Source organism: Elephas maximus, chromosome 14 (genome assembly GCF_024166365.1).
Source record: "Elephas maximus indicus isolate mEleMax1 chromosome 14, mEleMax1 primary haplotype, whole genome shotgun sequence".
Lineage (NCBI taxonomy): Eukaryota > Metazoa > Chordata > Mammalia > Proboscidea > Elephantidae > Elephas > Elephas maximus.
In genome coordinates, this window is record NC_064832.1 from 98355914 (window position 1) to 98368306 (window position 12393).

At 44.0% G+C, this 12393-nt stretch overlaps 2 protein-coding genes across 8 annotated transcripts in view; one reads left to right on the top strand and one right to left on the bottom strand.

Annotated features, from left to right (window-relative positions):
* Positions 1-12393, top strand: part of NBEA (neurobeachin) — an 892011-nt gene that overhangs the window by 636952 nt on the left and 242666 nt on the right. The gene's annotated exons all lie outside the window — the stretch shown is intronic.
* On the bottom strand, positions 772-2915 carry MAB21L1 (mab-21 like 1). The gene has a single exon (XM_049853465.1). The coding sequence runs from the start codon at positions 2461-2463 to the stop codon at positions 1384-1386; it is 1080 nt and encodes a 359-aa protein (XP_049709422.1). The 5' UTR covers positions 2464-2915; the 3' UTR covers positions 772-1383.

Sequence of the window (12393 nt, forward strand, 5' to 3'; positions counted from 1 at the left end):
TCTAGGAAGTGAAAGGGAATTTGGAATTTCTCGTTGATTTTTTCTTCTCCTGGGACCCTTACTGCGTAAAATAAGGTTTGCCATCAGATAGGTCAGAAACGATTTTCATTTTATTAGTATTATTAGTTTTCATGTACGAATTGCAAAACTTTCATTTTGACTTTAAGTTTGTTTTCTCCAGGAGTAAGGCTGGTTTTTAACTCAGTCATCTCCAGGGTCATGATAGATTTTTCCTTACATCATCAACAACGCTTCAGAAATACTAACCCCGAGGAACCCTGTCAGTTCTGGGAAGCAATAGTCTTATAAGAAATTGCGGGGTGAGAACCAAAGAGCAGATCACTGGCTTTTGTAGCTACACAAAAAGAGCTTCTCTGCAGAGTTTTAAGTTAAGGTTTTAGTTTTTAGTGATTTCATTAGCATATTTCTCAAAATGGTTAAAATATCAAGTGGGTTCCATTTTTCAAAATAAAGCTTTATATCTTTTGATAGAAAAACAACTTAAAGTGAGACACAACTTTTATTTCACTTCATTTATTAGCTTCTAATTAAATAAAAACCAGCAACAGAAATTAAAAATCGAAATCACAAAAGTAATTATCCAGTGTATTTCAAGTGCATTTTTCAAATATATATTTCAGATATTCAAGCGTTATTATATAAGCTGAATTCAAATTTCTTTGAATATATTTAAATAACATTTCAAGTATATTTATGGAATGTTAGAAATAGAACAAGCAATATATTTGAAACAAAATGTAAACTCTTCTTTTATGTTCAGACACTTTCGAAGACAGATAAAAGTACCAGAAGGAAAAATCTGCCTTTAAATGGTACTTTTTTTAGTGGAAAATGTCTGCAAGTCGCCAAAACGGCAATGTAAGCTCTGTTCACCACATCACAAAACACCAACATCCACATTTTCAAAGACAATGTGAGCTCACAATATTTGTTACAAACCAAAATATACATTACGCGTTCCTTTAGCTGGCGTACCCGCATCGCGCTGACTCACAGCCAGACCGACCTAGGGCCCAAGACCGCCGTGATCCTTGGAGAGAGAGGCAGTGCTCACCGCGGTCTTGCCAGGCAGCTGGGCTGTGTCCCGCGGTTACTGTGGACGTTTCTCCGGAGCTAGGAAGTCGGTGGTAAAGAAGTCTTCTAATACTTGTGGGTTTGGGTTTTTCTCCCTCCGCTCCCGCCGCCGCTTTCCCCCCCTTGGAGGGGTGGCTGAGATGATGGCGAAGCCTGGCGTCCTTCCTTTTCAAGGAAGAGATCCTTTGCACTGTCAAGGACAAGAGTAGCTGGGAGTGCAACAGGAAGTTCCAACGTAATCGGCACGCCGAGCGGAGTCCTCGCGTCGAGTCGCGATCAAATCGGCCTCTAAAGTTTTTCCAAACTTTTCGGGTTGGTGAGGATCTCCCGCGCCAGGCGCCACGTCTGCTTGGCGGCGTTCTCCAGCGCCGAGTGCGGTTTGCCCTGAAACAGGTCTAGGTTGGGGAGGAAGTAGTGGGGACAGCGGCGACACTGCAGGCAGGAGATGAGTTGCAGCAGGATACCGTTCAGCCTGTCCCCCAGGCACGACTCGTCCCAGTCCGACTCGCGCGGGTGCTTCTCGCACTCGTAGGAGACCAGCGTCTTCATGTGGTAATTGTTGAGGGGCTGGCCCGGCAGCTCCAGGTGCCGATCGCGCAGGGTCTTGAGGATGGACAGGCATTTCTTCCGGCAGCCCCCCATCTGCAGTCTGTTCTCGGCCTCCGCGAACTGCAACACCCAAGCGTCGCTCTCGGCCGAGCTCTGCTTGCCGGCCAGGGAGTGGCACTCCTTGGACAAGAGGTTGAAGCCCTCCGCCTTGACCTCGGCCACGCGGTTGGGGCCCGGCCAGGGGATGTGGGGCAGCGGCCAGTGGGCCGCGCTGCGCGGCCAGATCCCCGTGCACTTGAACGCCGGGGTGATCTGCACCACGTACCGATCGCGGATCCGCAGTTTGACTTCGCTCGTGTCCGCCACCATCTTCACCACGTCCCGGTAGCTGCATTTGTCCACCGCCTGGGCCACCAGCGTTTGGAAGCGGGAGCGGATCTTGCGCGCAGAGAGGTAGCCGGAGGCGGTGATGAACTCCACCCAGAGGGACATGCTCCGCTTGCGCCCGTCGCTCAGCTTGAGCACCGCGCAGCCGGGCAGCGAGCCGTCGTCCACGAAGTTGAACACCCCCATCTGGTTGAGGTAAAGCACCACCTCGAACTCGGTGGGCGAGATGACCTCGAGGCCCTCGTAGCGGTTGTCCATCTCGTTGAGAGAGCTGATGAAGCGGGGCTCCTGGACCTCCACCTCCTTCAGGACGTCCGACACTACTTTGCACACTTCCCGGATGGTTTTGGCGATGGCCGCTTTCCGGGCCTGGCACTTCTCGTTGTAGTATTTGTTCAGATGGTAGACCAGCTTGGCCTGCGCCGCGATCATGTTGGGGCAGAGATCCGGGTTGTACACCGGAGTCTCGCAGTAGGCCGTGGGATCCAACGCGGCTGCTAGCACAGGAACCAACTGCGGGGGAACCGGGCCGCCGCGAGCGCTCGGAACGGCGCACGGCTCTCCGCGGGCGGCGGGCCCGGCCTCGGGTCTCAGAGCCCCGCCGGTCTTAGAGTGAAAGATCGTGCTCCCCTCCGTCTGGCTCTCCTCCTCTCTGAAAGAATCCCGGGGGGGAGAGAAACGGATGGAGAGATCACCTTCTCAGTAACGAAAACCAAAGTTGCTCCGAGACACAGACCAGCTCCTCCCGCGGTCAAAACAAGCACCTCTCTGCGTCTTTATTTACGCTTCCCTGTAATCATGGTGTGTGCAGGACTGGCCATCGGCCGGGGGGAAACTGTGCAGGGTGTGTGTCGGGGTGAGCGTGCTGGGTGTGTATATGTCAGGAGAAGCCTCTGTGGGTTTGCCTAAGAGCCCAGATGCACTCGTGTGGAAATTATAAAGGCAGGGCCAGGCAGGCGGGCGGCCAATCGCCACTGGGCTCGTCACGACGGCCGCCTTCAGCTCGAACTCGGCTAATTAATCCCCCTCACCGAGGTGGGCACGCAAACTAAAGGTAGGAGGCTGCTGCCGGCAGAAAACCACCGAGGCCACCTAGACAGACTTGGAAATCAAGAGAAATCGCTCAGCTTTGGGATTACTTGAAGCATATTGACGTTTTGAAAAGACTTGGCAAATCCCTTCTCTTCTATGCTGAAACCCTTGGTTGTCTTTTTTTAACGCTGAAATGCAAATACAGGCGGATTCGTGGTCCTCCACCAGTTAGGGACCTAGACGGGGCTTTCTAAGACAAAGTCACTAACTTGGATTTAGAGTGAGGTAATTAATGTCCTCTAATCCTGGAGGTCTTTTTAAATGCAGGGTGGAAGTTTGCGTTCTTGTGTAGATTATGGCACATAGCCACGACGTGGCTTTAGATAGAATAATACCTGTGTTTCTTTCCCATTCTGCATGTTTCTGTATGTTGGATTTTTTTTTCTCAAGTTAGACAGGCAGTGTGCTGTTTTACCTAGATTTTTCCTGCTTTGCAGTTGATGAAAGGAATCTGAAATTTATTGCTCATTGTGTTAGATGCTCTCCACCCTGTGTAAGTTAGGAGGTTTGAAAACACATTCAGCACACCTGTCCTCTTCCTACTGGGGGGAGGGGGTTGGGAGGGACTGTCCAACACCTCACTGAGGACACTGAGCAGCCTCTGCACTTGTAGAAGTCTGTGAAAAGCATACCCCTTCTGTGAGCGGGAGGTGATTTTAATGTGATTTCATAAGGAGCTATATTTTAATACGTGGGATTCCGGAGCGCTCCGACCTCCTGGCAGATAACTATTCTGAAAACCTCAAGGTTTGGGGTTTACTGGCTTGCTTATAGATGTATAGCTAAGGCTAGGTTTCCTATGTCAAGTAGCCTTAGTGTTGGCCTGACAGATTTCTAAATGTGTGACATTTCATACGATTTGATTAAGGGAAATGGTTACTATTTTAAAAGACAACTAAGTTGTAGTCTCCACGTTTATTTATTACAGAAATTAAACATTTCAGAAAAATCTGAGAGAAATCAATATTCCTAAATTTTGGAACCTTAAAAACAGGAATGGAAAATGGGTTTAGGTCGAACTTTTTTTTTTCTTTTTCCTGGTGGTACCAATTGGTCCTCAATGTAGAGGAGAGGAAAGAAACAGTACTGGGCACGAATGGCTATATAGTAGCTGTAAACGCTAGGGAGAGTTTTAATTGCCTGCTTTTAATGTAGATGGTACCTCTTTCAAACTAAGACTGTTTCCATCAGAATCCTGTAACTCTGGGTTACGTGTTTGCAGGCACTTTGTTTCAGAGCCACTTTTAACAAGATATTCTTCGGCGCCCACTTTTGCTTTGATTTTTTTTTTTTTTTTTTTTTTTTTTTTTTTTGCACAGGTACCGCATCACAAAGCCTCCTGTTATTTCCCTTCTCATTTCCCCAAAGCGATAGATTCTGATTTAGCTGACCATAGTACACTGACTGTGGGGCGCACGCAGCAGTCTGCACTAGCCCCCAGAGCCGCCCATCCCCTCAGGGGCAGGGACCGGGGGCCCCGGCAAGCCCCTCCCTCCTGTGCCGGCGCCGCGGCTGAACGCTCTGCTACCTTTTGGCAGTTGGACGAGGAGGAAGAGGAGGCAAATCCGAGCCGGAGGATCGGTGGCCGCGCCAGCGCAGGGACTATGCAGTCGTCTCTGGAGACAGGCCACCTCCTGGGTTCCCCCAGCGGAGGTCTCCGCTCTCCTGGGCCCACTCTCTCTCCTCCCTCTGGTCGCTGTCCCAAAGGCCTGATCTTTCCGTGCCGGTTTTTTTCAACCTTGCTTGGCATCTGGGACTTCTCCGGCTCTGCCCGCGCGGCCCGCAGCCCTGGCGGCGGCCCGGGTGAGGTCGGGCGGAGCCCAGCGCGCTCTGTCTGCCGAGATGTTCCGCCGAGCGCTGCCCGCAGGCCCCAGACCGCCCCCTGCCCTCTCGGGCCACCTGCACACTTCCCGGTCTGCCGAGGACGCGGAGGCCCCGGGGCCGTTCCGGGGAACGGGCGCGGCCGTCCCAGCGCGTCCAACGGGAAAGAAGCGGGGCGCCGGCCGGCCTCTCCGGAGCCAGGCGCGCAGGTGGCTCATGGTCGGGGCTGGCTGTGCTGCTTAATTGGGTTAAAGCGAAGCTAAACACCCAGGCACTTTGTGCAAACTAATTGGTGCAACCGGGGCCTTTTCACTAAAGCTTTGCACTTTGAGGAAGAAAAATAGAAGGTGTGATAAGGACCGGGAAACTCGTTAGCCCTAGAGTGTTCCAGGGAAGCGAAGTCGTTGGTTTTCAAGGACCCCAGAACTGTGTTTGCTGAGCTGCTTCCTCAAGGGCCCTTCAGGACGGAGCCGACAGTGATTTACGTAACACAGGGCTCACCGACGCGCTGTTGTCTCGCTGGGTGAACTGGGTGCCCAGGAGCAACCCTCCAGCGCCGGGCTGCGTGTGGCCGCAGCACAGAGGTTTTCTGGTGCGCTGAGCACCTGGAAGGAATTGCTCCCTGTAGCAGAGCCTGTCGGGACCTAAGACACCCCTCCGTGTGGAAGGGAAAATCAGACTCTCTTAGGGGTGTGTTTTCTGTCCCCTGGTATTTTGCATTGTAATGACCCATTGGGAGGAGCTAAACGTATATATAGTATGTTTTTGTGTAATTCGGCCGTTTTTAGTCTAGCTTTTGGGGATGGATTTGTTTTGCGGAAGTAATTTACTTAACTGTTCTGTAGGATGTTTTTGAAATAGCATTTGACATCTCGAACAGGCTATTTCAAACGATTACATAATGCGTGGAAATAGCTTGCTATCGATTAATTTACTTCTGTAAGAAGTGTGTGAAAGAACCCTAACTGATGGTACCATTCATACATATATATATATATTTACTATAAATATAATCTTAGTACTCGAATAAAATCTTTGTGCACTCATCCCATCTTTGGGATATAAATGCATGATTGTTTTCAGTGGTAGCATGCAGACATCTTGGACAAGAGCCAATAATAGAGTGGTAATTGATGACCATGATCTAATTGAAGGAAGAAGACAAACCAAAAATCTCATGATTTAATGATAATTTCAGATGCTTACAACTGAATGGTATTTGGGATTTTAAGGTCTAACAAACTAGTCCCTTTCATTGCTTAGTCTTCGTCTGAAGTGTAGCAGTTGTTAGAAAAAAAATCCAGAAAGACACAAGCACACTGTTACACATTTTAGTACTGTTAATGAATGTAAAAATGATTGAAAAAATTGTGATTCCCAACCCTTGGAAGTGTTCAGAATAGCAATGGTGGAACAATTTTCCCCAAGTGTCATCTCCTAGGAAAGTCGTCCACCCTCTGTAGACCTGCTTACCGCGTGTGTACGGGATGCAGAAAGTAAGGTGCCAGGGGTTACCTTATCAGATTAAAAAAAAAAAAAAAACTACTATGTTGAGAAGTGTAGGAACACAAGGTTTCTGTATTTAAAAAAAAAAACATTTAAATTTGAATTACATGTTCATAAATTGCAGCAGTTGTGACGTTTCATTGGGAAAGCTGTATCTGTTGGAGGGCATGCATACCCAGGTGAAGTGTTCAGGTGGACAGTGTTCTAGGTTTTTTCATTACCCGCCCACTGCCATTCTATTCAGAAGTATTCATGAATTTAAAGTTTTATTTTTTAATATGAGCTTATTACACTGGGGAGATGAAAAGAATATGAAGTTGAGTTGATTAAATTAGTTACCCCTACTGCTGGAGTGGCTTTGAAGGCTCATTGTTTGTGTCTGATCTCCTCCCCCTCGCCCCCTTTTTAAATGCACTCAGGCTATTTCATCTGCTTCCTTCTGCCAGACACAGTGTATTCTTTTTCACACTAGAGAAATTAAAGGCAGATATTTGTGCAGGGTTTTCTTTACATGTCACATTAAATAAAGTAAAATGGAGGGAGGTTTTCTGGTGATCTAATTTGATGACATCTATACCTTCTTCCTGTTGTGTGTGACTCCTGATAAAAGAACACTCGGGAAAAAAACAATTTGAAAGCTTCAAAAGGTTCAGTAGTTTCTTAAAATCCTTACTTTATATTTTAATTTCAGGTTTGTTGCAAAGTAAAGAGGAGACCTGAGGTCAGTGTTTGCAGGATTTAGAGCCTGTGTTGTCTCTTCAGCTCCAGCATCCCCATCATCACGGTTCATTTAAAAATATGTATTTCTTCAGCTCCACACTTGAATTATCAAGACTGTTGCTTCAGTTTTCTTCATGACCCTAGCACACAATCATCTGACCCCAGCTGTAGTGACTTTTTTTTTTCTATAGTGTAAACTTGCTATTGGTATTGATAGATGTTAACAGGAAAGTGACTTTGAGACTAAAGATGGGTGTTGGAAGTGTGCTGTATAAGAATTACCACTTCTCTTTTGCAGATTTGAGATACTTCTGGATAAACTCTAGTCAAAATCTTTCTTTTGGTAGAAAATGAAATTTAAAGCCTGAGTAATTTATTGTTTGTTTCCTCACTTTACTGGAATGTGTACGCAAAGGTGAAGGATATTTTTAAGTTGCACCTGTAAAGTGAAAAGTATTATTTTTTAGGTTATCAACCATAAGAATTTCACATTGCTCAAAATCAGTTTTGATCTCTAACCCTATGGGAACACTGAAGGATACTGCCGTTGTCAGTTCACTTTGCAGTATTACAGAGGGAAGCGTTGGTTCCGACACTTCAGTCCCTGGTGGACCCTTCAGAAAGTCACTGTTACCTTTATAATTTATAAAATTAAAATTCGTTTTATTAGGTTTTAGCTTATATTTTACATTTGGAAGTGACAGGAATACTTAGACAAGACTAACGGGCTCACTTGGTTCTTTTCAGTACAGATGCGTGAAAACCAGGTATCCCTCAGCCCATAACTAGCACGGATTTGTGGGCCCTGGTGTGTCTGGCAGCGTCCCCAGCACAGTACGTTTTCACTGCACTTAGAGAACATAATGCAGTCAGACACGACGAGGGCCTTCACTGTGCACATCTGCAGTGGCTCGGCCCACACAGCATTGCCCTCAGTACTGCTTCATGCTGTGTGTGATGAAGCCACGGAAAGGTATTCTCTGTGACCTTGAGCCCGCGATGCGGTTAGTAGGTGATCAGCTTCCAGTGACTGCATGTCTAAAATAGCCTTTACTGCTTCTAATCTGGAGTCTTGGAGCTGTTTTTTAGTGAACAAAGGCAATTTCTCTAAACTAGGCTTTATTTATTTATTTATTTTTTTATTGATCAGTACCTGGAGTAGTAATTTAAAAGGATAATTACATCAAGTAACAGCTATTACTTTTATTGTGTACGTTACATGCAATAAATATTTTACAGAAAAAGAAGGGAAGTAGGTTATAAATGGCAATATTCTTTATATCCTTAAATACAGGTTATAGAGGTTATAAACGTTATCTGAGAATAGCCAGACCACTTACATAATACTTCATTTTCACATACATATGGTTATTTTCACTGTACTAATGATATACATTTTAGTATAACTGTACTGTTTCTTGAAAGCACTGTTTTTCTTATATAATGATTTGTCAAAGTAGCAAATCAAAAGTAGTACTAAGAAATAGTTAATACTTTTATCTACATCCAGAAGCCCTGGTGGTACAGTGGTTAAAGCGCTCAGCTGCTAACTGAAAGGTCAGCGGTTCTAACCCTCCAGCCTCTCTGTGGGAGATAGATGGGGCCGTCTGCTTCCATAAAGATGACAGCCTTGGAAACCCTGTGGGGCAGTTCTCCTCCATCCTGTGGGTCGCTATGAGTCAGAATCTGCCCGATGCCAGAGGTTTTTTTTAAACTACAAATCTGTAGCTATTTTACTTAAATATCTAGATTCAAATTAGAACCATGAAGAGCACAGTTTTTAAGATACAGTATTTCTAATGAAAATTGGGAACCCAGTGGAATAAAAAGTATAGTTTTATTTTCATGTGAAATTCTTTTTTTTTTTTTTTTAATTTTCAGTGGGGTTTAGTGATGTGCAACGTGCATACGGTGCTTTGCCATCTATGATGTTTCCATCCGAATGTGCTGTTCCGTGAAAGCTGCCGAATGTATGGGGTCATGGAACCACCGGCACAGACAGCGCACTTCCATTGCCAAAGAGGGTTCCTCATTCTTCTAATTTGTGAATTCTGTAAGATTCGTTTATAAATGCCTGTGTGCTTTACTTTGATATCAAAAGATCTTTAGGCTGTGAACACTCTTCTTTACTCCCCTGGAATTTATTATTTTATCATGCTTCTAATTTAGGATCAGTTTTAATCCAAAAACCCTGCACTTGAGAAGTATCATATAATATTTCAGATATACAAGCATTGTGTATTTACATAACTTCTGTTTTATATAAAGGTTGTTTAATTTTAAAATATATTACAGAGTTTGGTAAAAATCTGCATTTACTGTTTTTCAAAGGAAATGCTAATATTGGTTATGCTAGCATGAGTGTATCATATTTACAAATATAGTTTACAGTTTATGCATCCAAATATGTAGTAAGAAACGGGATTCTCATAAAAGTTAGCAATAGTTAAGGCATATTTGACAATGTTACTAGCTTTATGTCACCATAGAAAGAAACATTTTCTCAGTGTTTTAAGTTATATTTTATTTTACATTTTCTTTGAGAAGTGGGGAATGAGGCCAATATTAATTAATAGGTACACATTCTTGGAAAATATGCATCTAATCCTAATCTTGTATAAATATACAATGTCATTTAAGATTGAATGATTGCCGTTACTCCAAACAAAGAAATGTCAGATTGCAGGAGCGCAGACGTCTTCATTGAAGATGACGCTCTTTTTAGGTATTTGCGTTTTACAACTTGGAATAGTACTCATCTCCTGTTTCTCCCCCAAGATGCACAAATTATTTAAATGCTTTGTGTTCTATATTTTTATTTGGCAATTGCAATAGAAATTTTAATGTTATGCATGCTTACAGGCCTATTAAGAAAAGTTATTGCTTTCTTAATAATCTTAAACGATTTTTAGAAAGAATAGTCTTTTTATAGTCTGTAAAATAGCCTGTGCATGCAGGCTGTGGTGTGTGTGTGCACGCACGTGCGCACAGAGAGGGACAACCCTAGAGTATCCCATAGTAAAAGACTGAGTTTTTTACATTACCCTGTTAAAGGGAAACAGCTACTAGACACAGGATTCTTGTTGCTACCAGGAAGGGGTGCCACATCGGCAGGATCGTCCCCGATAATCCCCACAGTTTTCAATAACACCTTAAGACACTGCAGCCAAGTGGATTATGAAACAATAATAACTGGCAATACTGACAGTGTTTACCCAGTCACACACGCTGTGGCAGTTTTGAGTGCCATAAGCTTTTCATTGTGAAATGGAGAATTGCTAGCCAATTCTGTCCATACAAGTAAAAATGCATGGCTTAAACATTGACATACATTCATCTGTATGTCTGTCTGTATAAACTCTTTCACTAATTTAAAATTACTTCCTACTCTTTTACAGTAGACCTCGGTTAAATTTTTTGCAACCGTGGTCTATACATACAAGCAAAATGCCTGACTCACTAGGGGAGGAGGTGTTTTGGCTTTTTGTTGTTGTTGTTTGGGACTTTTTTTTTTGTTTTTTTTTACACTAGCAAATACAGCTCTTCATTTGTTTTGCTCGCCACGCTGCGTTAGCCAGGTTTTCCCCTGTGTACATCTGCCAGCGTACACTTTAGCCACGGGCATCTGTAGACCTTGTGGTGATCAGTATTGCAGGCAAAAGCCATATGTGTTTAAAAAAAAAAAAAAAACTCTTTATTTCATTTGCTGTTTTAACTGGGTGGATAACTTTTGTGCCTCAAGACAGAAGAAGAAAAAATACAGAAATAATTAATTGCCTCTATTCTTGAGGCAGTTTCATTTCCCCCTCCAATATGGAGTGCCTGTCAGCTCTCCTGATGAATGACTGCATGTATTTGCATAGATTTTACATTAACACAAAAATTAGTTTTATTTGTGGAAAACTAGTTTACATAATAATATAAAACCCAGTGTTATTGATCACGTTCTCAGGCATCGATGACTTTACGGGGATTGTAGCATTCGTAGTTTTCAGAGGTCTGTTAGATGAACCAATTTCTTAATTTAAACTTTCCTTTTCTTTATATAGTTTTGTTTGCATTAACAAGACAGAAAAAAAAAAAACATACTTCTAAAATTTCGAAGTTTTAAAAGTCATTTTCTAGACATATTAACTGCAGCTGTTTCAGACCTGAAGTTAGTAGCACTCATCTGGTAAAAAAAGTCTTCTGATTTTAAACTTTTGTGGGGGAACATTTAATTGCTAAATACTTGGTACCAACTGTATACACTTCAAGCTAGTGGAGAATGGCATGTGTGTGGGCGATTTTAATTTTCGGGCTCATTCTATCAATAGCATGGTGCCGTATTGGTTTGTAGGGTATGCAGTGGGCAGTTCCACTCCTTCTTGGGAAGTTCTGCAGTATTTACAACCAAATTTGAAATAGATCTGAGAAACCTCCCCACCTTCAGCCTGTTTCCTTGAATACGTTTAATCAGTTGATCACCCTAAGCCAGCCCTGGGAGGAACCCTCTGCTGGAGCTGTTTGGGTGCTGAAGACAGTTGCAGCTCTTGTGGGGCAGGCAGATGTTTACTCGTGCTGTAGTCTGGTGTCTGGTTGTCTGGAGGCAACCTGCTAATTGCGAGCTATCGTGGTGGTGTCCATGTTACGGAATCCACATATGTTCACTGCTCTCCTTACATCGCAAAGCTTTCCCAAAGAAATACTCAACCCTCAAGAAACCTACTGTACTTAATGGCAACCTAAACGAAGACTGTCTCTGCCACTTGGTGATTCGGGGACACCTTGGGTGCCAGCTGTCACAGCTCAGCTAATGATGACAAATGTCCAGCTCTATGCAGATTGTGGAGCTCACAGGCTACCCGCAAAGGCAACCCGATTACCTTCTTCAGATAGTAGCCTGACCTCTTAAACTCATGTCAGAGCCTGCTCATCCGCCGGGGGCATTTCAATTTCTGTACCTTTAAAAACAAAAAATCAGAACAATATCAAATGGCACTGACTCACGCTTTTTCCCAATTTTGGTAAAATTTACAATGCTTTACCCTGGCAGGCTGCGATATTCTGAAATGAGAAGCTCTAGGTAAAATGTATTTCAGAGCCACACGAATGCGCGTGTGTTTGAGCTCTACATATAAATCAGGTCTTGTGAGTTTTTGAGAAAATATCCAGATTGTTTAGGGGAAATGTGCTCTCTGCTCTTCATCTGAATAGTAAAGCCTCGATTCCACCGTAGCATTG